The following is a 25197-nucleotide window of genomic DNA, read 5'->3' on the forward strand; positions in this document are numbered from 1 at the left end:
TGAGATGGAAGAGAGCATCAGTCAGAATAGTTCAAAACTACAATGATGTCCTGACTCTGAACGTAAGTCACGCATCTTCTCTGAGCCTGTTTCCTCAGTGGTGAAACAGGGACGATAGCCGTGTCTGCCTCACTACTGACAGCATGTACATGCTGAAAGTGTTTTATAAACTCTAGTTAAAGTTAGAATTGTGTGGATGGATCTGAGTTTCTGAGTTGGCTCTGAAAACAGCTCAGCCACTAAACAGGATGGGATTGACAAGACAGCCCTGCTGACACAGATCATAACAGGGCGGCATCTCATTTTGACTTGGAAGCTGTTCCCGGTTGTACTGAAGTCCTAAGGGAAAAAAAAAAGCCTGGTTTAAGCGGTGGAACACTGTGAAAAAAGGAACAAAGTGGTTAGCTAGGACAAGAGTCAGAGCATGGAGAGGGGAACCTTTGTAGCCAGGTGAGAAGTAGAAAGACAGAAGGAGTCAGGGCTTTTATTTTGCTTCAGGTTCAAAACCAAAGACACAAATGACACCTCTACATTCAGGTATATGCTTTAGAACTGGGACAGGCCATCTAAGCCTAACCCTTCTTCAGGTTAAGACCAGATACTCACCGATTATACATATTCAGCTCCCTGGAAGCATTCAACTTAAAATTTCCTTGCCTGCATTTCTAAGTTTCAAAAACACCCTTCCAAAAAAAAAAAAAGAAAAAAAAAACTGCATTTAAAAAATATTAAGATTGTGTTTTTTTGGTTTGGCTTTAAAAAAAAAAAAATTTTTTTTTAATCCAAAACCATAATTGTGGCCTACCAAGATGGATTCTCCTCCCATTCAGAGAGGATTTAATTTTTCCAGTCCCCTCCCTCGGTGCCTGTTACCCTCTGCTCATTTTTGATGAACTGCACATGTTGTAGAAGCCACTCCTGGGCCTCAGACACGAGCAGTCTCCCTCGCCACTGCCAGTGTCCTAATAAGGGAATGAACAAGCTCCTATTGGTGAGCTAAGAGGAGTCAGGCGGTGGATGATATTTTTGCTGATTGAGGAGGATAAGGTGTGGTTTGGCAGGTACCTCGTTGGTTTGGCTGGCTCCCGAACTAGTTTTTTTTTTCTTTTAGAGTTCAAATTCTGTCAAACAGGCACTCAGAATTGTTTTCTCGCTTAAAGCTGAGCTGAGCTTCAAGAGTATCATCTTGACACAGATCATCCACGATGGGGGAAAAGATAGGAATTTGGAGTGAGATGAAGTTTTCATCCTGAATGGAGGTTGAGGGACTGCCACCAGAAGGAAGGTGGCATCAGACTCAGTCAAATTTGGTCATGGAGAGAACAGGCAATAGACACTCAGCATACTTAATCAGTGTTTCATCAGTTTAAAATTTTTATCTGCACAAAAATATTACATAACATTCACTTGCTGCCTGCAAATATTGATATGCCCTAATTTTAAAAAATAAACAAAAAGGAATATCTAGGATCATAAGGACAAGTGTCCCCATCTATTTCCACTCTGACCTCAAACTACTTGCCCACTATTCCTGTCTCCACTCGTGTTTTGAATGACTCTCCATTGCCGTTTAACGTGACTGCATCTGGCCAGAACTGTTCCTCAGTCACTCATTATGAATCAGTGTTTCTCAACCTAGAACCACTTGGGGAGCTTTAATGCCTGGATCGTAACCCACAGTGGGTCTGATTTAATTGGTTTGGGGCACAGCCTGGGCAGAAAGATGTTTAAAAGCTCCCCCAGGTGATTCTGATGTGCAGCCAAGGTTGAGAACTGCTGCTCTGAATGCATCCTCTATTGTATTGTCCAAGGTCCTGGATGGCAGGCCCAGCGTCTCTCTCCTTCTGATGTTTTGAAACCTCTTTAAAAGAGAATACAACATGTATATGAAACGAGTTAGACAGGTTTCTTCTCAGGTTGGTAAGTTCAGTTCAGTTGTTTTAAACCTAACAGTAGAGACTTGTGCTTTCAACCCAAATCAACTTCTAGACATATGGGTATCATTTGAACTTTACTTTCCATGCATGTAAAAGAGTGAAATTCTCGGCCAGCTAGTCAAAAAACAGTGATTCCATTTTAAAGGCATAAGTAATGACGTTATATTTTAAAGTTTTCTCTGTGTTTATATAAGCTATTCATCTCTTGATATTTAATTTAGTTAATAAATGCTTCTTTATTTGACTTTTCTTCCAATATTAACCAAACTTCACATCCTGAAACTATGAACTTGCTGTCTCTAGCAAGGATAGAATGATATGACTGAGAAACTTTTAAAAACTATTTTTAAGCGATCCATCTTTGAAAACAAGAGGATCTGAGAGTGTAGTACCACCATGGAGAGAAGTTTTGAATTCTGGAAAAGTCATGATCAATCAAATGTCCAAAATAACTTATTACTCTCAACTTCTTCACTGGAAATTTCATTATCAAAGAAAAAGTTCATTTAGAAATTCAGAACAGCCTACACTCTAATTTATATGGAATATAGATTAGAAAACCATCACCTAAAAATTGACTAGCAAGTTATAAACATAGATGGGATTACTTAGGGCAAGTATGTTGAATAAGACTAGTCCTGAGGAAGACACAGAGGAAACTGCAAAATATTTCATAAATGATAGGCAGTATTTCCTACAGTATTTCATGCAGGAAAATATGGTCAACAATGTCAAAGACCTCTGTGAGCTCATTTAAAATGGGGTCTGGAAAGGGCCACTGGATGCTCTGTTCCAAAGTGTAGCCCTAGAGAGCACAATTCAGTAATACACTGTCATTGGGGATTATGGCTACTAATGCCTGGATCAAAAATAATCAACCTAGTGTTCAGAGACATTTAATTGTTGTTGTTGTTGTTCAGTTGCCCAGTCATGTCCAACTCTTTGTGACCCCATGGACTGTAGCTTGCCAGGCTTCTCTGTCCTTCACCATCTCCCGGAGCTTGCTCAAACTCGTGTCCATCGAGTCATCGAGTCATCCCCTTCTCCTCCTGGCTTCAGTCTTTCCCAGAATTGGGGTCTTTTCCAATCAGTCAGTTCTTCCCATCAGGTGGCCAAAGTATTGGAGCTTCAGCTCCAGCATCAGTCCTTCTAATGAATATTCAGAGTTGATTTTCTTTAGGATTGACTGGTTTGATCTTGCAGTCCAAGGGACTCTCAAGAGTCTTCTCCAACACCACAGTTCAAAAGCATCAATTCTTGAGTATTTAATAATGAAATTGTAATGTTCCCTTTTTGTTTGTTTGTTTATTTTGATCAGCTGGGCAAGTGGGTAATATGTCTGGAAAGTGTTAGTCACTCAGTTGTGTCCGACTCTTTGCAACCCCATGGATTGCAGCCCACCAGGATCCTCTGTCCATGAGATTTTCCAGGCAAGAATACTGGAATAGGTAGCCATTCACTTCTCCAGGGGATCTTCCCAACCCAGGGATTGAACCCTGGTATCCTGCATTGTAGGAAGATTCTTTACTGTCTAAGCCACCAGGGAAGCTCCAAGATGTCTGGAGATAAAATCACTTCATTAGCCCTTTGTAGATATATCTCTGGGTGAGTTTAGGTTAACTACAAAGTAGATTAAACTAATTTAGAAGCCTAACTCTGGAAATAGATGTAAAATAACAAGACTTCCCATGATACAGTGGAATTAGCTATTTTTGATTATCTTAACGATTTATCCCATAAGTTACAGAATCTGTTTTGACTAGAGCACATAAAAAGATTTCTAAAGGACTGCCTAACTCAAATTTGCTTAGTTTACCTACTTGTACTGAAGTATTTTTGCTTTCTACGCACATTGCAAAAGGCCAAAACCAATACTAGGCTTGATAGTGAGAGAGGAGAGAGAATGGAGAGGGATAGAAGGATTTTATAAGGGAAAATGATACAAGAGGGAGTGATGGGAGTTGGGGGCGGGGAGGCATGTGCCAGAGTAATAGGAAAACAAAGAGCTTCTGCTCTGCTCACAAACCATGCCGAGGCCAGTCCTGTGACAGGAACAGAGACAGGCCGATGGCAAGTGTACATGTGCACACACTCACACACACAAGCCTCTGAAGCAGGCCAGGATCTGCAAAAAAATGAGAAAACACTAGTTGACTCAGTTTAACTTTAGTCCCTGACTATTGACTATATTCTAAAGTCAAATATCTTTCCTGTTCATAACCATTTGGTTCTTCTTATCCAGGAAAACATACATTTTCCAGCTCTAAACTCAGAGTCTAAGTCTAAAGTCTAAGAGGATTTCTGTATGTAGTTACAACATAATCTCATACATAGAGAAAATAGCATTCAAATGAGAAACACATTTATAATAAGTGCATTAAAATTTTGGCATTTTTGACCAGTGAGCTACATTTTCCAGGTACCCACAGAGACACTGTTAGATGGCTCTGACTAATAGCTGTTCCCAACTTCTAGCAGGAAGGACTTGAGAGAAATGTGAGGTATTGGGGTTCTACCTCCTGCATTTTTTTTGCTAACCATATTCTGTCTCCAAGCATAGCGTGGAAGCTGTCACTGGCACTCCCAGTTCCAAGCAATACGGCTGTCTTCCATCGCTTCATACTGTTGAAGTTCAGACCTGAGAGGTGCTTTCTTCCCACTGTGAATGATTAGGCTTCAGCTGCTGGAACTCATGGTCAGAGAGCAAGTCCCATGGCCGATGCAGTATGGCCATGGGCACAGCTAGATTTCCTGATTCATATTCACAAGCCAGTGTAGAGTGTCTGCCTTCTCGGAGACTCCCAAAACTTCTGAGTGAGTGTGCATGTTCATGCACACGTGTGCCTTTGGGACATCCTTTGGGGGTGGCTTCTAATAAAGCTCTAATCACTCTAAACATCATTTTCTCAGTAAACACTTGTGAGCCTCGTGTAGAATTGTTGGCCTTTCCCTGTTCATGAAACTCAGTCACATCTCATTGATCTGTCCTTTGGGGAAGCATTGTTGTCCTGTATTTGACACTAAAAACTTTTAAATAGCTTCATGTTGACTTATTTTGTCCTTTCCATATGTGATTCAGTTAAATCCACATAAACTTAGGCAGTTCACCCCCTATGCAAGGAACTCAATTAGCCTTCATCATTGTTAATTAGCCATATTGCTCACTGTCTTTTGCTGTATGCCTTTCTTGAATTTATTACTAAAAATACTTATTAAATACGTACCTTATGCACACACATTGGGGAGGAGGTCTAAAAATAGGTATAAAACATGACTCTTGCTTTCAATAAACATGAAATAGCATGAGAGAGAAAAATGCATGAGTGCTCAATCGTGACCGACTCTTTTCAACCCCATGGACTGCAGCCTGCCAGGCTCCTCTGTCCATGGGATTTTCCAGGCAAGAATACTGGAGTGGGTTGCCATTTCCTTCTCCAGGGGATTTTCCCAACCCAGGGATCAAACCTTCATTTCCTGTGTCTCCTGCATTGGCAGGCAGATTCTTACCATTGAGCCACCAGGGAAGATGTACGAGAGATAGGATGTTACACAAAGAACAATACGGCAACATTGAAAAATATCTGGAAAAACCACAAAGATTTCAGGGAAAGAAGGAGTTCCTTCCAGTTGACTTCCATTATGTCTGGTAAGACTCACACAGATCTGAGCTGGCCCTGAGGGGTAGAGAAGCGGCCTCTAGGTAAAAACAGAGAGGCGGGAAGAGCGCAGTCAAAGAGCAGGCAAGAAGGTATAAATGAAGTTAAACTAATAGGAAATGAAGCTTGACTGATGCTTATTATGCTTTCTGGCCCTGACACCTTCACGTAGTTCCCATTTCCAACCATGTGTGACTGGTCTTGAAGGAAGAGCAGTAGTTCCACCTGCAGAGGTGAAGTGACCCTTGTCCTTTCCCATCCTGTGTCTCCTTGCAGTTTACTTGTAACTGGGTAAGTGCATCTACCGATGGTATAGCTTATCTAGTTTAAAGTAAACTAGCCTTTGTGAAATGGATTCAGATTTCTGGACTCAGAAGGATTTCTGTGGAAGCTGCAGCCTGACGGGAATATTGACCATGTGAACCCAGAGCAAGTCTGAGAACAAGCTCTAGGTGTCACTAACGCTGCGAGCGTGTAGGAGTGCTCCACTGCTGAGCCACGCACGTCACCTGTGCCTTTGAGTGCAGAGCTTCCCGCAAAGAGTGAGGAATGTAACTGTTTCTAGAAGAAGCTCACGCAGCAGAGAAATCATTTGGGAAATAACCCTATTGCTTTGTGACTTTTTTTTTTGGTCTGAAAAGATGTTAAACACATAACCTACCTAAGACTATTGGTCTTCATACCTCACCTTGGGACCAGCCTTTTCTAATCTATTAAAAGAAACCTCCCAGACAAAACATAACAGTGGATTTGAAGCTGTTTATTTAAAAATGTAAAACTAAAATAGCTTTGGCTGACTTTAAGCGAACAACTGGTTGATAACATGACAAACATAAATTTCCTAGGCAGATTTCACCAAGAACTGCATAGTTGGTGGGGGAGATGGACTCTTATTAGTATAATGCGTAAAAATGCCAAGCCAAGTTATAGTTGTCATTGAAAATCAGTTATCAAAAATAAATTGAACTTAAAGACAGATTTTCAAACTACTGATCCAGCATGTTAAACTAAGAGTTTTCAAAAAATATTTTATGAACACTAACAAATTAAACTTATTTTAAATATTCTATTTTGTTATCATTATATCTTTTTCTGTTTTATAAATCTATAAACATTTAAACAGCACTACATGTATATTACTTATAAATAATTGAATATATATGTGTATGTGTATGTGTTCATATACATACATAAGCATATATGTGTATATACATATGTATTTTCAAATTTGTGGGAAGTACCCTCTCTGTCATAATTACTCAACTCTGTATGTGACTGCTTTCACATTTGAATGCCAATCTGGGAATGACTATGCTCCAATAAAACTTTGTTTACAACAATAGAATGTGGGCTGGACTTAGCCCTGGGGCCATAGTTTGCTAATCTCTGATTTAGATGACTGGAGCCATTTGTTCATCTACAGAACACCCTGAGAAAGCTGACCATAGTGTCATAGATTAGAAAGAAAACAAATATGGAATATAAAGACCTGGGTCTAGTCCTGATTTTGTAATTGCTTGTGTGAGTAACTTTACCTCTTCAACCCCATGTTACCATGGATAGCATAGATTGAAAATAACCTCCAACATTCCTTCCAGTTTAATTATTCTATGTTTTTAATATCTTGCCAGATTGCCACAGTGGTGGATTGCACCTGAGATTTGATGAACAAGCAGAATAAGTCAAAATTTGATTTACTCTATGTGGGCAAAGTTGAGACAAGATGGGTGGAGAATGTGGCAAGAATATAAAAGAATATAATGCCACTCTGAAAAATTGGAAATCATAGTGTATTGCTCTTGAAGGATCCTCCACAGTGCTTCTGTTCTAAATGATTGTAGGATTTGCTGAACTGAAGTCTCCTCTTGTAGCTAAGATTTATGAAGCCCTTGATATTGGGTAGCTGGCCCTTTAGTTCTCAGAGAAAGCTGTGGAGTGAAGTGAAACACCTGGAGTGGAGACTGAAACTAGAAAAGCCTCCCTGTGTGTTTCCGTAGGGCCACCGCCAGGGAAGAAGCCTCCCACCTTAAGCTTCGTAAAATGGTCAGTTTACTCTTCCAGTTACTGGAAGCTGTCCTTCTGCGTGTGCCAAGCACAACTGGAGCCTCACTAATACCCTTCATGTACTCCAAGCCCCAGCCAGGCTGGATTGTTTGCTTTCCCACGTCCATATTTCTGACTCTGCAACCTTGTAATTTGAGCTCTTTGTATGCGGGAGGATCCCTTTCTGTCCCCCCAGCCCTAGTACTAAAGGTCTACACTTTCTCCCTGTACTTCTCTGATCCCTTAGCTGGAATTGCCTTCTTCCTCTTCTAAACTTCAAATCATTTCATCAACATTTCCTCTGATATTTACTGCATTCTACCTACTATTACGTTCTTATACATTTTTTAGCTTCCCTACCAGATTGCAAACTCTTTTCAGGGTTTTCATCTTGGTTTCCACCTTCAATGGCTTGAATAGAGTAAATACTCAGTAAATGTGTGTTGAATGAATGCATTAATTCCAGTCACCTAGGTGTCAATTTGCATGTTACAAGTAGCATTAGCAATCAGCACCCCAATACCATAAGTTAAAATGCCACATTCATATCTGGCATGTCACCCACCACTTCTTCAGAATCTAGACTGCTCATGGCCCACCGCTCTGATGTCCCACTTTGTCCTGTCTGTGTTCTGCGTGGATCAGTGGTTTTGTTGTAGAGAAGAATATACACAAGATTAGAAACCTATAAGGGCTTTCCTAGTGGCTCAGATGGTAAAGAATCTGCCTGCAATAAAGAAGACCCAGGTTCGATCCCTGGGTCAGGGAGATCCCCTGAAGTAGGAAATGGCAACTCACTCCAATATTCTTGCCTGGAGAATTCCATGAACAGAGGAGCCTAGTGGGCTGTAGTCGATGGGATCACAAAGAGTCAGACACGACTGAGTGACTAACACTTTAACACACTTTCAGAAACCTATAAACCAGTGCCAATGCTGTAACTTTGTAATTTGTAATTAAAAATATATTTTTTAAGTTAGTTATCTCCCCTACTGAAAAACTATCTCCAGTACTAGTTAACAGTTTTAAAGAAATAATGATTGCACTGGTATCTACTCAGAAGATTGCATAAGCCTTGTTGGTTTACACTCTGCTGTTGGGATATCAATCTGCTGGTATACAGGACAGGTACCTCAAGCAATTAAAGTGTTATCCAAGAATGTTTCTAATGCCCATGTCCCCCTCTCTCAGAGCCCCGGCTGTCTGACTCTTAAGCTGTTGGTGATTCTAATTTGATTAACACGCATAAATGTGGGAGCTTAGCTATTGAATATTACATTAACTATTTAAGTGTTCACATTTTTATAGAGTTCTTCTATTAACTTAAACCATGGAAGGTTTTTATCTGGTTTGGTTTGGTTTGGTCACCAAATCACAACAAATTAGGTGTCTGCTTTATCCCTTATCCATGGTGCAGGTCCCAGTGTAGGTAACATTTCTGTTGACTGAGGAAGATGATCCACCAAGCACAGAGCAGACCCCTTGACTTCTTTTCCTAACATTAGGGAGGTTGGGCCCATCAGCAATTGTTGGCTCCCAAGTTCCCTGCAAGAATAAGTGTTCTTCCCACAGGTCCAAGCTTCAGGATTTGGCCTTTCATTTTCCATTTCCTGTCTCTATCCAAAGTTTGTCTTTCTACTTGCTACTACTTGTAAACAAAGCTCTGTGGTCCTAGCATAGGCAGGGAAGCTCGCCAGCTGGATGTTAGGCATGGGTATGTGTGCACTCAGTCACGTCTGACTTTGCGCCTCCATGGACTGTGGTCCACCAGGCTCCTCTGTCCATGGGATTATCCTGGCAAGAATACTGGAGTGGGTTGCCATTTCCTAATCCAGGGGATCTTCCTGACTCCGGGATCAAGCTTGCATCTCCTCTGTCAGCAGGCGGATTCTTTACCACTAGTGCCACCTGAGAAGCCCACAGATGTTAGGTAAGGTTGTGGAACACCTCTAGAGTTGGGGAGGCAGTAATCACCCCTCAAATGTGCTTTCTTGTTATAACAGTCCCTTCACTCACCAGAGTTGCCAGAAGCCATGCTCCAGTGTCATATCTCTCAGTATATTTGAGCTTTTGGTTTCTGAAGAAGAGAGGAGGGAGAGAAAGGAGGGGTGGTGATGGGAGGCTATGCCACCCAAAGGAAAATGGAGCCAAGAGAGAGCTAGAAAAGAGGAAATGAATACTAAATCTTTTTCCAGTTGAGAAAAATGAGAGTGGAAGCACGAAAGCTCCAGAGGGCACTTTGGGGGGAGGAGAAGATCATAAAAGGCCTGTTATGAAAATCCATTACCCATAAATTTCCCTGCATTAAGCACTGCCTATGTAGAGAGGATGCGGAGAATCCTCTCAGCTGACACAGGACATGTGACTTCAGTTAGCAATACCCGCATGCCATGTACCATTTCCATCAGCATGTCTGAAATACTGCTTTCCCTTACAAGAATTCCTTCTAATTACTCACAGGTTCATCATCTCCTCTTAAGGACATCTTGTTTTTGTTTTTCCAATCACTTTGATTCTTTTGTCTGATGTTTAGCAATGTGATAGCAGTACCATAATTCAAAGCCCCACCACGTGGAATTATGGGCCTTTGTACTGCATCATACAAGTATTTCAAATTTAGGGGTAATATGTGAATTTCTAGATCACACTAAGACTCATCTAAAATGAGTTCATATATTCACATTTGAAGATGGCAATGGAAATTTCTGCTTCTAGGAGATTGTTTTTGACTGTGAAAAGAATCTGCTTGTTTATATATCTGTGGTCAGATGTAGTTGCATCCAAATTGGCCTTTGGGTGGGGTTTTCCCTGCACCTGGTTCTCAGGTAGTTGTTTTGTTTTTTTTTTTTTTTTTCCCAATCAGTTGTATATCCACGTTCAGACCTACATGCAAGAGAAAGAACTGGAAAGATGTAGCATTGCCAGTCATAGCTACCTGGGTCTGATGAATTATTTTATCATGTTTTATTTGAAAATAAATTACCTAGGCCCAAGGTTTATTGTCCACATCTATTATGCACATTAAAACAAGATTGTCCTTTCATAGATACCTCAGGAAACAGCCCCAAGTCAGATTTTACTTTTGACTGATAGCATTTTAAAAAGTCTAGATAGCATTCAAAAGCAGAGACATTACTTTGCCAACTAAGGTCCGTCTAGTCAAGGCTATGGTTTTTCCAGTAGTCATGTATGGATGTGATATTTGGACTGTGAAGAAGGCTGAGCACCAAAGAATTGATGCTTTTGAACTGTGGTGTTGGAGAAGACTCTTGCGAGTCCCTTGGACTGCAAGGAGATCCAATCAGTCCATTCTGAAGGAGATCAGCCCTGGGATTTCTTTGGAAGTAATGATTCTAAAGCTGAAGCTCCAGTACTTTGGCCACCTCATGCGAAGAGTTGACTCATTGGAAAAGACTCTGATGCTGGGAGGGATTGGGGGCAGGAGGAGAAGGGGATGACAGAGGATGAGGTGGCTGGATGGCATCACTGACTCGATGGACGTGAGTCTGAGTGAACTCTGGGAGTTGGTGATGGACAGGGAGGCCTGGCATGCTGCAATTCATGGGGTCGCAAAGAGTCAGACATGACTGAGTGACTGAACTGAACTGAACTGAATTGAAGTTTATTAATGATCATATTTTGTTTAAGATTCTTACTAGACAAAGAATCCTAGGTTGAGAATGAAGAAAAAGTAATGTTTATGAAAACACACGTAATAATTAGGTTTATTCCCCCAGCCATATTTTATGCCAGTTGAATTTCAAAATAGAGTTAAGAGAGGAAAGTTTGGTTGCTTTATTTTAATTATCTTACAAGCCACTTAAACATTTCTCTTACTCCTTGTCATTCATTTCAAATCAAAGCTTAACTTGAATTATCAAGTGAGAAGTAAAATATCTCCATCATCAACCTTCTCTTTCCATAACTACACTTTCTAAACATTTATAAATTAAAAACTGAACTGTATCTGACCAAGCTTCTTGTTTGAATAGGGTGGGATCATGGGAGTGGTGCAAATTCAGTCCTGTTTGTGACAGAATAAATAGAGTTTACTTTATCTCAGGAAACTGCCATGGAATTATCCCTCCAAAATCTGTGTTTAATAGATTTGACAGAAGCATTGTTCTTTGAAAAAAAATGTGAAAAAATAGCAATTCAGAAAGAAATAAATCCTGATTCTATTCATTTTATTTCTACTGAATATCACCAACCATCTGTGGAGTTTTAAAAAAACATGGCATCCATTGGATAAAAAATTAGACATTTATCTCATCCAAACTAGAATCTCAAGAAATGTTTGGGAAACCTATGTCTCATCTGTCATTGTAAACTACAGGTATTTATATAAATATAGATGAATCTCAGAAGCATACTATTGGGTAAAAGAAACTAATCACAGGATTCATACAGTATGATTATATAAAGTTCTAAGAAGGCAAAACTGAAAACCAAATTGTTTAGGGGAACATCTTTTGGGGTAAAACTACAAAGAAAAGCAAGAAAATAATTAAAATAGGAAAAAAAATCAGGCTAAAGGTTATTTGGAGGCCTTAAAAAAGAGAGGCGGATGGGATTGAAGAAGAGCATGTAAGGCCCTCCATGGTGCTGGTGCGATTTAAGCTGGGTAGAAGGCACATGGTATTTGTTTCATTATTTTTCTTTTAAGTGGTCATGTACTATACACTCATTCATAGGTAAAATATATTTCATGCTAAACATCTTTTAATTTAAAATACCGATCCCAAACAACTAGAGTTCATCTTTTAAAACTTTCCTGTGACTATGTGTATCAATTCAGAAGTAAGTCTCTAAGCTTAGGAATCTGCCAGGGCAGGACCATTCTGAGAACTGTGTTCACATAAGCCCTTAGCCATATAAACCTGAGTCACAATCAGAACTCCCTGTACTCCCCGATACGTGATCGATCAGACCCAATCTATTTATCTGACAGGATGTCACGGTTATGATTCTAAGAACCAGCCTGCTCCGAGAGTGTGAGGAGGCAAGTGAAAAGATTTTTCTCCCACTGCCCGATGGTTGTTTCTTTCTAATGTGTTCTGCAACAAATGTTTCCCCATCATGGTCTGTGGCTATAGAAACGTATGTGATTGTGGCCGTCACCATTATATAAAGCACATGGTAGGCTGGTGGTGATGACTTGTGGTGACAACATATATATAAGAACCCTGAAGTGTGCAAGCACGCAGTGTCTTACTACTGAGAACCAAAATTTATGGCTGGTTTGCAAACTTAGTGATTCTCAAATGTGTGTGTATGAGGAGATGGGGTGGGACATACCTTTCTTCCTAAGTAAACTTCTTCAGAGTATCATATCCACTTGCATGCCAGCACTCCCGCAAAAGGCATACCCTGACAGAGCAATGAATCCTACAGTGAAAGTCAGCATATTTTTACCTTCCCTTCCAGGAAAAAAAAAAAACCATATACACACACACACACACACACACACACACACACACATTCTAAATGAGAGGGGCTTTCTTTCATTTTGGCATGCGTTAATTACTAATAGACCAATTGACTAAACATATTCTGACCTGAAAATACTTTTATTTTCTTGATTTTTTTTTTCCTCCACTGTAATTTTCAATGCCTTTCTTTTAAGGAATCCAAGGAAAAACATTCAGAATTGGACCTCATGTGCATTAAATGAAGCCACATCATTTTACAGATACCACATATAAACAAAATCATATTTAAGAGCCTGGAATGTATCTATAAACCTCTTTTTAACTTTCAAATACACAATCAATCTGTAGAGCAAATATGACTCATTTCAGTAGCTCAGGATATTTTCCCTCCTGATCACAGCATTGCCCGAAATTTTACTGAGAACATCTGAGCAATTCACAGAACTAACTGGATATGTTTGGAGAATCGCTTGCATTTCATATTATGAAAAAAAAAAAATCACTGGGGTTTTTTGGTACATGAAAAACAATACTGAAAGTATGTACCAATCATTCTGCCTCCTAATAGCTGATGAGTATATTTTCAGCCCATAGGAGGTTTTAGCTCTAAGTTGGATCCCATTGTAAAACCCAGGTCAAGACAATGACATTGTCAGAACCAAGAATGATGGAAATCAAAGAAATGTAATTGACTAAGAAGTTGGCCTTTGTGGCTAAACCCAGGCTGTCTTCCTCCTGAATCTGGCCTGCGTAGGGAATGTACAGCTACAGAAAACTGGGGGCAAAATCATGTTTGGGGTTGAGTATCTCAGTTACCACCTGGAATCTTTTTCAGCCAGCACCACCTTCTATCAGATGACTCCTTGCATGAAAGCAGAGTTATGGAGGGCTACAGGGAGATGAAAGCTGAACTTGGGCTTCAGCTAAGTGTCTACTGGTCTGCAACTTACTGTGAATCCACAAATGATGAGCTACTGGTAGGAGTCCTTCTTTCAGGTAGCGAATTTATTTGTTCTGTTGGAATTTTAGTTGCAACATTCTCCTTTTAAAGTAGAAGAATGTGGCAGAAACGATCAAGGGACGGACAGAGAGACTTGGAAATTTTGATCCAAATGAGCTCTCTTTTTAAAAAAAAAAAAATTTTAATATCTTTAATTCTTACATGCGTTCCCAAACATGAACCCTCCTCCCACGTCCCTCCCCATAACATCTCTCTGGGTCATCCCCATGCACCAGCCCCAAGCATGCTCTTTAAGTCTTTTGTACACAGGCCTCATTTTAGTGCCTTGAGCCTTTTGTTTCCCCCAAGGTTTCTGTCACTTAATCAGTGGGTCTGCATGTGTGCTTACCAAGAACAAGGAATGTTAAAGGGTGGAAAAGGGCTTGAAGGGGATAAGTCCAAGTCTGTTCAGTGGCACTCTGGTAATCTTCTGTATACCAGTGGTTCTCCAGCAATGAAATTACTGAAAGAGTCCCAAGTTTATATCCACACCAAGTGTTTTCTGTAGTCTGATAAATAATTTTTTAAGGTATGAAAAACTATTCTCCAAATATGTATTAATACACTGCTTTATAAAATACAGATTCCTTTCTATACAGTGTTGAATTTATAGGTACTTTATAAGACATTTTTAATAGATAACAAATGTATAAGCAATTGTCATAATATTTTTTTTTATATTTTAAAGGGATTCACATTCCTCAAATGTTGCTAACTACTGCTATAAGATATGGAAAATTAAATCTTTTCTGTAGTGCTCTTAAACTTTTAATAAAATCAGCCCTCTCATAAAAATAGTTATTTTTTTTCTTGTTCTATTTTTAAACATGGTTTCCTGATAAGAGATCTTGTTAATAAAATGTTATTGCCAGAATTTTTACTTGAAAGTTTAAGGATTGTGTACTAGAATCTCAAATCAGAAAACAGCAAAAAAAAAAAATTTTTTTAAGAAAAAAATCAAAGGAAATTGAGAGTAATATTCTTCTAACTATGGAGAACACGGGGTTAAAAAAACTCTAAACTGTAGATGAAATCATAAAAAGAATTTTGTCAGTGTTGAGCAAGTCTTGAGAAGTGTTTTGGAGAAGATGGGATTCAGGGGACATCGGGGCAAGCTGACAGCTAGTGGCTTGCTCCAGTATCTGACTGTGGAAGCCTCTGCCACTTCCTCTTTCATCTAGTATACGTTTAGACCCTAGCCCAGCCAAATGTAAAGACACTGAGTCCTCAGTGGTTTCATTATTCGCCATGTCTGCAAAACTTTTATTTATTTGAACTTTCTATCTAAAAGGCACAGCTTGTAACATGATTACTGTGTTACTTGAATACACTGAGGCAATAGAAGTCTGGTGGTAAAGACTTAAAAAGTCTTTGGTGTGAAAGCCACAGCATTCCAAGAGAGTTTTCCCAGTGCATAGATCTGTTTTTTCTTATAATATAACACCAGGATATTTAGGCAGTGGTTCTGGGAATGGAAGAAAAGCCAGTCCTTTCTGCTTTTTTCATACCACTGACACAATCAAATAACATCATGTCATTACTGTTGACTTTTGAGATTGGTCAATACTTATTCACACACACACATGCACACACACAAGATCGTCTCATCAGATGTGCCATTTTGCTGCCCTCAGCACTTGCCTCAATCTCACCTTTCTTCAAGTGTTCTCTAAAACACGAGGAACGGCAGTTACCCAGAAACAAAGAGTAATGCTCCAGAGTAAACCTGCTTACACCTACCCTGGGTGGGAAAGTCATGGATTCTGGTTAATTGAACATTCAATTTAATAAGAGGTGCTTTACATATCACTTGAGATTTTGTTATTGTTGTTCAGTTGCTAAGTTGAGTCCAACTCTTTGCAACCCCATGGACCACATTCACCAGTCTTCCCTGTCCTTCACTATCTCCCAGAGTTTGCTCAGACTCAGGTCCAGTGAGTCAGTGATGCTATCTGACCATCTCATCCTCAGCTGGCCTCTTCTCCTTTTGCCTTCAATCTTTTCCAGCATCAGGGTCTTTTCCAGTGAGTTGGCACTTCACATCAGATGGCCAAAGTATTAGAACTTCAGCTTCAGCATCAGTCCTTCCAATGAATATTCAAGGTTGATTTCCTTTAGGATTTACTGGCTTGATCTCCTTGCTCTTCAAGGGACTCTCGAGTCTTCTGCAGCACCACAATTCAAAAGCATCAGTTCTTCAGTCCTCAGCTTTCTCTATAGTCCAACTCTCACATCCGTACATGGCTACTGGAAAAAGCATAGCTTTGACTATACAGAATTTTGTTGGTAAAGTGATGTCTCTGCTTTTTAATATGCTGCCTAAGTTGGTCATAGCTTTCCTTCCAAAGAGCAAGTGTCTTTTAATACCATGGCTGCACTCACCATCCACAGTGATTTTGGAGTCCAAGAAAATAAACTTCTGTCACTGTTTCCACTTTTCCCCCTTCTAGTTGCCATGAAGTGATGAGACTGGATGCCATGATGTTAGTTTTTCGAATGTTGAGTTTTAAGCCAGCTTTTTTTACTCTCCTCTTTCACCCTTATCAAGTGATCATTTGGGATTACTCATTTTTAAATAAAATGCATTTGATTAAAACTTTAATAAACAGAGTTTAATCTTTCTCAGATGATTCAGAGGAAATCCACTGCTTGTGAGTCATCTGGGAACATCAGTTATCTTTGTAGGATACAGTAGACTGGTTACTGCCAGCATCTGCTGAAGTTTCACAGAAAGAACAAATGGACTGTTATGCTTTCATTGCAGCCCACTGGGTGGTTAGGTATGATTTTTACTGGTCAGCAGCATTTCAATACACGTAAATGTGGTGTGTGGAAAATCAGAAATGTTAACATTTTGTCTTTAACCAAAGCCTAAAGCAGTTGAGCTATCATGTGGGTGTATTAAGGATGCTGTGTTCTCATCTGTCTTTTTGAGTAAGTTCTTATTATGGTGAAATTAACACTCACATGTGACATACCTTTCTGGAGGGCAGTTTGTCAATGTGTATCAAAAAGCCTTTAAATAAGCATACTCCTAAACTCAGAAATTCTAACTTTTGAGAATATTTGCTAGATAAGTAATTGAACAAGTGGTAAAAGTATATCTATAGTGAGGTCCTGTGCAACATTGTTTATAAGAACATAAATTTGGAAAAATTGTAACTGCCCGTCCATAGAAAACTGGTTAAATAGATTACAGTACACCATATACATATATCTACTACATACATCCAGTCAAAGAATATAGTGTTGCTGTTGAAAATTATATTTTGTTAATGTGTTAAAATTGTAATAAATAAGGTAAATTGGAGAAATTATTTCTAAAATAATGTATATATCATCATCCTACTTGGTTAAAAATTAAAATATCTATGCATGCATAGTTCTTCCCTGGTGGCTCAGATGGTAAAGAATCTGCCTGCAATGTAGGAGGCCTGGGTTCGATCCCTGGATCAGGAAGATTCTCTGGAGAAGGGAATGACAACCCAACCCATTCCAGTATTCTTGCCTGGAGAATGCCATGGACAGAGGAGCCTGGTGGGCTACAGTCCATGGGGTCGCAAAGAATTGGACATGACTGAGAGACTAACACTTTCGTGTAAAGATAAAGAGAAGTTCTGGTAGATTACATTGAATATTCAGTTCAGTTCAGTCGCTCAGTCGTGTATAACTCTTTGCGACCCAATGAATCGCAGCACGCCAGGCCTCCCTGTCCATCACCATCTCCCGGAGTTCACTCAGATTCACATCCATTGAGTCCGTGATGCCATCCAGCCATCTTATCCTGGGTTGTCCCCTTCTCCTCCTGCCCCCAATCCCTCCCAGCATCAGAGTCTTTTCCAATGAGTCAACTCTTCTCATGAGGTGGCCAAAGTACTGGAACTTCAGCTTTAGCATCATTCCTTCCAAAGAAATCCCAGGGTTGCTCTCCTTCCGAATGGACTGGTCAGATCTCCTTGCAGTCCAAGGGACTCTCAAGAGTCTTCTCCAACACCACAGTTCAAAAGCATCAATTCTTCGTCGCTCAGCCTTCTTCACAGTGCAACTCTCACATCCATACATGACCACAGGAAAAACCATAGCCTTGACTAGACGGACCTTAGTCGGCAAAGTAATGTCTCTGCTTTTGAATATACTATCTAGGTTGGTGATAACTTTTCTTCCAAGTAGTAAGCGTCTTTTAATTTCATGGCTTCAGTCACCATCTGCAGTGATTTTGGAGCCCCCAAAAATAAAGTCTGACACTGTTTCTACTGTTTCCCCATCCATTTCCCATGAAGTGATGGGACCAGATGCCATGATCTTCGTTTTCTGAATGTTGAGCTTTAAGCCAGCTTTTTCACTCTCCTCTTTCACTTTCATCAAGAGGCTTTTTAGCTCCTCTTCACTTTCTGCTAAATTGAATATTAATCATATTCATATCTGAGGGGTATGATTAGGAAACTGATTTTTACTTTCTCTTTTATACATTTTTAAATGTCTGGTTTAAGAAAACAATAAATGCATGTTACTTTTGGAGCCAGAAAAAAATTTTAACAATTAAGTTTTTTCAATTTTGAAAGAAAAGCAATAAATCTCTGGTAGTAGTATGAAGGGTAGTTGTCATGGGAGAGGCCTGCAAGCTAAGCAGCCATTGTGTGCTCTGACTTGGAGAGCTGATGTAGGGAGGCTCACCTTCAGAGAATTTCCACACATATCAAGTCATTTGGCATGGACACAATTTCACATATAAAGTCAACTGGTAAGTCATTGAGCCAGCAACTGGGCACATTCTGATTCAAAATACCATGAAATAATTTTGTCTCCTTTGTTTTTAACTTTGAAAACAATTTCAACATGTTTCTTTATTAATAGCCATATGTATTAAATAGATAACTAATGAGAACCTACTATATAGCACAGGGAAAAAAGGAAGGTACAATCTGTAGGACATAAATGAAGCTAACCTTAAAAATACATCCCAATACACATTGCTATGCTGTGCTGTGCTTAAGTTACTCAGTCGTGTCCGACTCTTTGCAACTCCATGGACTGTAGCCCACCAGGCTCCTGTGTCCATGGGATTCTCCAGGCAAGAATACTACAGTGGGTTGCCATGCCCTCCTCTAGGTGATCTTCCCAACCTAAGGACTGAACCCAGGTCTCCCACATTGAAGGTAATTCCTTACCATCTGAGCCACTGGGAAGCCCATGAATACTGGAGTGGGTAGCCTATCCCTTCTCCAGGGAGTCTTCCCAACCCAGGAATCAAACCAGGCTCTCCTGCATTGCAGGTAGATTCTAAACCAGCTGAGCTACCTGGGAAGCCCCAATACACTTAGGTACAGACAAATACTGTTTGATTCCACTTATACAAGATATCTAGAATAGTCAAGTTCTTAGCGTCAGAAAGCGCACTGGTAGATACCAGGGGCCGGGGGTGAGAGGATAGGAAAGGAGAATTGGGAATTAGTGTTTAACGGGGACAGAGTTTCCGTTTAGGAAGGTGAAACATTCAGGAGATGGATGATGGTGAGAGTTACATGACAGTGTGGATATACTTAGTGCCACTGAACTAACTGTACAGTTAAATACAGTTAAAATAGTACATTTTATATTATATTTTACCACAATAAAAAACATTAAAAATAAATAAATGTCCTCAAAAATCTAGCTCTGGCAATTGTGTGTCCTAAACAAGTCTACCGATCGAATGTAATGGTAAATTGTAAGCCAAATAGGAAAAGGAGTACATCAAGGCTGTATATTGTCACCCTGCTTATTTAACTTATATGCAGAGTACATCACGAGAAACACTGGGCTGGAAGAAGCACAAGCTGGAATCGAGATTGCCGGGAGAAATACCAATAACCTCAGATATGCAGATGATACCACCCTTACGGCAAAAAGTGAAGAAGAACTAAAGAGCCTCTTAATGAAAGTGAAAGAAGAGAGTGAAAAAGTTGGCTTAAAGCTCAACATTCAGAAAATGAAGATCATGGCATCTGGTCCCATCACTTCATGGCAAATAGATGGGGAAACAGTGTCAGACTTTATTTTTCTGGGCAGAATCACTGCAGATGGTGATTGCAGCCATGAAATTAAAAGATGCTTATTCCTGGGAAGGAAAGTTTTGACCAACCTAGACATATTAAAAAGCAGAGACATTACTTTGCCAACAAATGTCCATCTAGTCAAGGCTATGTCCGTCTAGTCAAGGTTTTTCCAGTAGTCATGTATGGATGTGAGAGTTGGGCTATAAAGAAAGCTGAGTGCCAAAGAATTGATGCTTTTGAACTGTGGTGTTGGAGAAGACTCTTGAGAGTCCCTTGGACTGCAAGAAGATCCAACCAGTCCATCCTAAAGGAGATTAGTCCTGGGAGGGACTAATGTTGAAGCTGAAACTCCAATACTTTGGCCACCTGATGTGAAGAGTTGACTCATTTGAAAAGACCCTGATGCTGGGAAAGATTGAGGGCAGGAGGAGAAGGGGACGACAGAGGATGAGAAGGTTGGATGGCATCATCGACACAATGGACATGGGTTTGGGTGGACTCTGGGAGTTGGTGATGGACAGGACAGGCGTGCTGCGGTTCATGGGGTTGCAAAGAGTCAGACACGACTGAGTGACCGAACTGAACTGAAATGAACTGAAGCCATACGAAGTAAGAAGAGGCAGTGGAGATGATCTGGTTGTTCAGGGTCACTCCTCCAAAGAGGAATCTGAGATGAAGGAAAACTGAGTGTGACCTGGCTGAGACAGATGGCAGATATAGGTGGTGTCAGAACTAAAAGCCAACAGCCTCCACCATGAAGCTCATTGGGTGGGTGGGTGGGAGGAGACAGTAACGTCTCAAATTGTTCAAGTGTAATGCGAAATTAAGGGCTTCAAATGAGATTCCATTTTTAGGAGAGGGGAGAATTTTGTTTCTGGCATAAAGTGTGCCATATGGAGCTTTTATGTGTCTTACTTGTCTTGGAAAAGGAAGGCCCCAAGTAATAGCCAAGACCTCATGGCTGAACCAGAGATGTAGAAGGGCAAATTAAGACTTTCTGTTTGATTAGCTTGGGAAGCCGTCAGTAAGGACTCATTCTCCCTGCTGTGGTTAAAGTTGTCTATTGAGAAATAAGCCAAAGGAATATGAAGCCAGGAATCTGAAGACTGAAGCCAAACCACTGGGAAGGGCTTTTGACTGCAAACTACAATGTGATTGAATTAGAAAGGAACATTTGAATCTTGTCATGCTGTCACCTCGAATTCAACAAGTCTAAAATTGAACTCATCTTTCCTCACAAAGCAGCTCCTCCACTGCACTTTCCTATTAACAACAAAATACTACACTGTAGCTTGCCTTACCACAGCACACCCATGATTTCTTTTGATTATCACCCACTTCCAGACAAGGCAGTGTAACACAGGTTAATCAAAGAGCTGCAAGCTAGGGAGACACCAGTTGTAGAAACCAGGTTTTCTGAATATTAATCTAGTTATCCTTTAACTGTATCACACTACCCTTCTCTCCATATTTGTGGAAATAAACCAGTCAGCTTTATAGAATTACTAAGTGACAGTTTATTTATATTGGCATTTGAATATTGCATACCAGCACATTTTAGCAAGTATGAAGTCAGAGTTTCTTAAGTAGCAAAGAGCAAACCAACCAACCTTCAGAACTGTTCATCTTATTTTGTAAGAACCTAGGTCCAAAAACATTCATAGCATTTGTATTATTGAAGTCAAAAGATGAAGTACTGGATCTAAAAATACCTAGTTTGTAAATCTAACAGGAGCAAACTTCATCTGTCCTGTTAGGTTTGTTTTGTTGGTATAAATTGTACGATTTCATTTGTAAATTATTTTAGCTTAGTCATGATTGATAGGCATGTAATGTTTACATATCTGCATTTCTATTTGTAGATATGTAAGTAACACTGTTTAAAAAAAAAAAGCACGTGAACTCTCCAGTGTAAAAAGCAGTCTGGTGGTCAACGCAGCTGCATCCCAACCCATGGAACCATCAGGTTACCCAGCACGGTCGTGCCTTCCCAGTGCTCTGTATCTCAGTCATAGCCCTCCCTCCAGAGCAGCCAGGTTAACCATGTAGGCCTTCTCCTTTTGAGTCTGGGCATCTGCAGCACTCCAGCTCCAACTCTTGGGAATAAATATTAGAGGAAACATATCTAACTAGTGATTCCGATTGTATAACTTCCCTAAATAGCTCTTTGCTTCAGATTAAACCAGGAAAGCTAAATATCACATATGCCTGTGAAACCCTCTCTGCCTCTTCTACTTGCTATTGTTGCTGTTATTGTCCAGTCTCTAAGTCGTGTCGGACTTTTTGTGATCCCTTGGAATGCAGCACGCCTTAGCCTACAGGTTCTATCTAAGTACACACCTGTAGGCTCCCATGAGGCACCCAGTGTGGGGGTGGTGGGACACTAGGCAGTTTTAGAACAAAAGAGGGGGCCATAGAGGCCACTGCCAGTGGCTCAGTGATAGAGAATCCACCTGCAATGGAGGAGACATAAGAGACGCAGGTCAGATCCCTGGGTCAGGAAGATCCCCTGGAGGAGGAGATGGCAACCCACTCCAGTGTTCTTGCCTGGAGAATCCCATGGACAAAGGAGCCTTGCAGGTTGTAGTCCATGGGGTCACAAAGAGTCGGTCACAATGAGCACACACACAGAGGGCACTGCCCTGAGTGTGAAGCCTCTTCTCAGTTGTCAACGACACCTTCTTTCTTCCATGAAAAGGAACTACAAAGGAAAAAATAAATCCAAGCAAAGAGGATATCCTGCTCTGGTTTTTAGTTAGCTGTTTGGCTTGTTAATGCCAGATTCCTGGCTTGGTAACATAACTTGATTCTTTTCTGACCTTTGTGAAAATGTATCCACAAATAATTCATACAACATGCTGAATCTTTTCGATGAGTGTTTTGATTACTTTCAGTTCAATTCTTTGGATTTCTGCTTCTAAATCTTTACTAATCATCAGCTTAGTAAAGAAATCTAAATAAGCTAACCCACAGTCTTCAAAGGCAGTTGCTGTTGTATAAATTTTTTCAGTTTAAGCTGTTATTTGATCATTGTCAATTATCCTCTGTAGCTATTGGACTAATGGTTTTCAGATACTTAAAAGTTTTAAAACTCGTCAGATCAGGTCTCTAAATGTTAAGAAACAGAACCGTCCTCTTAGAACTCTGTGGTTCAGTAAGTAGTCATGTTCAGGGTCGATCCTGCCAAGAAGCTGGTAAAGATGGTTGGCATTTGGCTCAAGAGGTGGTGTTTTCGATGTTGCAGAATCGCCTACCAGCGGAATGACGATGACGAGGAAGAGGCCGCCCGGGAACGGCGCCGCCGCGCCCGACAAGAAAGGCTGCGGCAGAAGCAAGAGGAAGAAGCCCTGGGGCAGGTGACTGACCAGGTGGAGGTCAATACCCAGAACAGGTACTGTCCTCTTTGGAAGGGCACATTTCTCAATTGCTTCTTAGCCAGTCTGATGAAAGAAATGTGTTGGGCAAAACACTCCCTTCTCAGCCCAACTCAATCTCTTTCACTCTTTCTAGCTTGTTTAATTCTTGTGTGGCCGTTATTGGCAACTCACCAGACTGGACTGTTGATCTGATTTAGACATCAGGACACCAATACTCCTTTCTTCTCACCCCCTATCCCGTCCCCTACACACACCCCAATTGAAGGATATTTTCTTTGTAATCTATTAAATTTTTTATTTACTAAAATACATGGGTTTTATTCTTAAATAAGGAAAACTATTTACATTCATTCTTTAAGGTATTGTTATCTGTTCTGAACTAAAGATATATTAGTTTAATAGTCCTCTGCACCTACCAGTAGCAGAGAGAATACTTCAATTTTGAAAGTAGGCATGAATTGCAGATGTCTTATTCTTCCTAATATACAGCCTAACCCAGTATTCTCTGTTCTCGGTAATATTCTGCAAGGTGCAGAATCCTGTTTAATTTAACGTAGTTATTCAAAGAAGCTTATGAGTTTAGTACTGCATTTTTCCCTATACCAGTCCTGGTGGAAATCAGGAAAGTCGAGATCTCTTAGTAGTAAGTTCAATTTCTTATAACAAGTGTGTGTTAGTTGCTCAGTCGCGTCCGACTCTTTGCTATCCCGTGGACTGTGCCCACCAGGCTCCTCTATCCATGGCATTCTCCAGGCAAGAATACTGGAGTGGGTTGCCATTCCCTTCTCCAGGGGATCTTCCTGACCCAGTCTCCTGCATTGCAGGCAGATTCTTTACCATCTGACCCATCAGGGGAGCCCTAACTTCTTTTAAAGGGATTTTTAAAAGTTCACACATACAAGGTCACACAATGCATTATGCTAATAGTATATGTCATGTATATGCTCCAAGGTACAGAAAAAATGAGGATGTTTGAAGGGGAATGGAGGAAAAGATTTTTTTAAATTATGAAATGGTTACATATAATGAAATCATCATATAAGATCTTTTGTGTGGTTTTGGTTTTAGATTCTCTTATTTTGTGTGTGTTGGGAGGAAACTGTATTTGATAATCCCCTTCATTCAATCTATATAGAAAATTCTGAAGGGAAAGGGTTATGACCTCTTTAATGTGAATTTCAGTGGGTACACAAAAGGTTTCTGAAGGCAGTTGTGAAAATGCTGGCAGGATGCCTCAATAAGGAAGCTTCTTGGTTAGGTGGACAAACAGACCTCATCCCTCAGTAAGTAGCTCCTAATTAGGGAGGGTGCATAGCTGAGAGGTTGAGGTTTATTCTTTGGGGTTCACCACCTGGCTTTGAATCCCAACTTGACCCTCCCTTCACTAACTCTGTTTCTTCAGTTAAATGGAAATAAAAATTATACTTTTGTTTTAGGCGTGTCATTAAATTTAAATGAGATGATAACACATGTAAAATGCACATAATAATCTTGACCATTATTAGGAAGCTGGTAGCAGAATCTTCTAAATCAGAGCAGTATGGTTGTCGCTTCCTTTTCCATTTTTGAGCTGAGGGAGATGGGAAAAAAAGAGTTTAAACACAGCATTTTACATTTTAAGGCCTTCCATGAATCTGGCTATTAGGGAATAATCAACAATGCCGTAAAAAGTTACTAGTGCCTGTAGTTTTCTTGCTTTTAAAATCTTGCTCCTACT

General features: G+C 40.2%; 1 protein-coding gene across 47 annotated transcripts in view; it reads left to right on the top strand.

Moving 5' to 3' along the window:
- Window positions 1-25197, top strand: part of CALD1 (caldesmon 1) — a 232443-nt gene that overhangs the window by 168569 nt on the left and 38677 nt on the right. For all 47 annotated transcript variants that reach the window (XR_006059687.1, XM_060414848.1, XM_060414870.1 and 44 more), the window contains one exon: window positions 23348-23494. Coding sequence is in view for 46 of the 47 variants with exons in the window: in XM_060414848.1 (XP_060270831.1) it covers window positions 23348-23494 (147 nt within the window). In the remaining variant the exon portion in view is untranslated. The remainder of the gene's footprint in view (window positions 1-23347; window positions 23495-25197) is intronic.

This window comes from Ovis aries, chromosome 4 (assembly GCF_016772045.2).
Source record: "Ovis aries strain OAR_USU_Benz2616 breed Rambouillet chromosome 4, ARS-UI_Ramb_v3.0, whole genome shotgun sequence".
In the NCBI taxonomy this organism is placed as follows: Eukaryota; Metazoa; Chordata; class Mammalia; order Artiodactyla; family Bovidae; genus Ovis; species Ovis aries.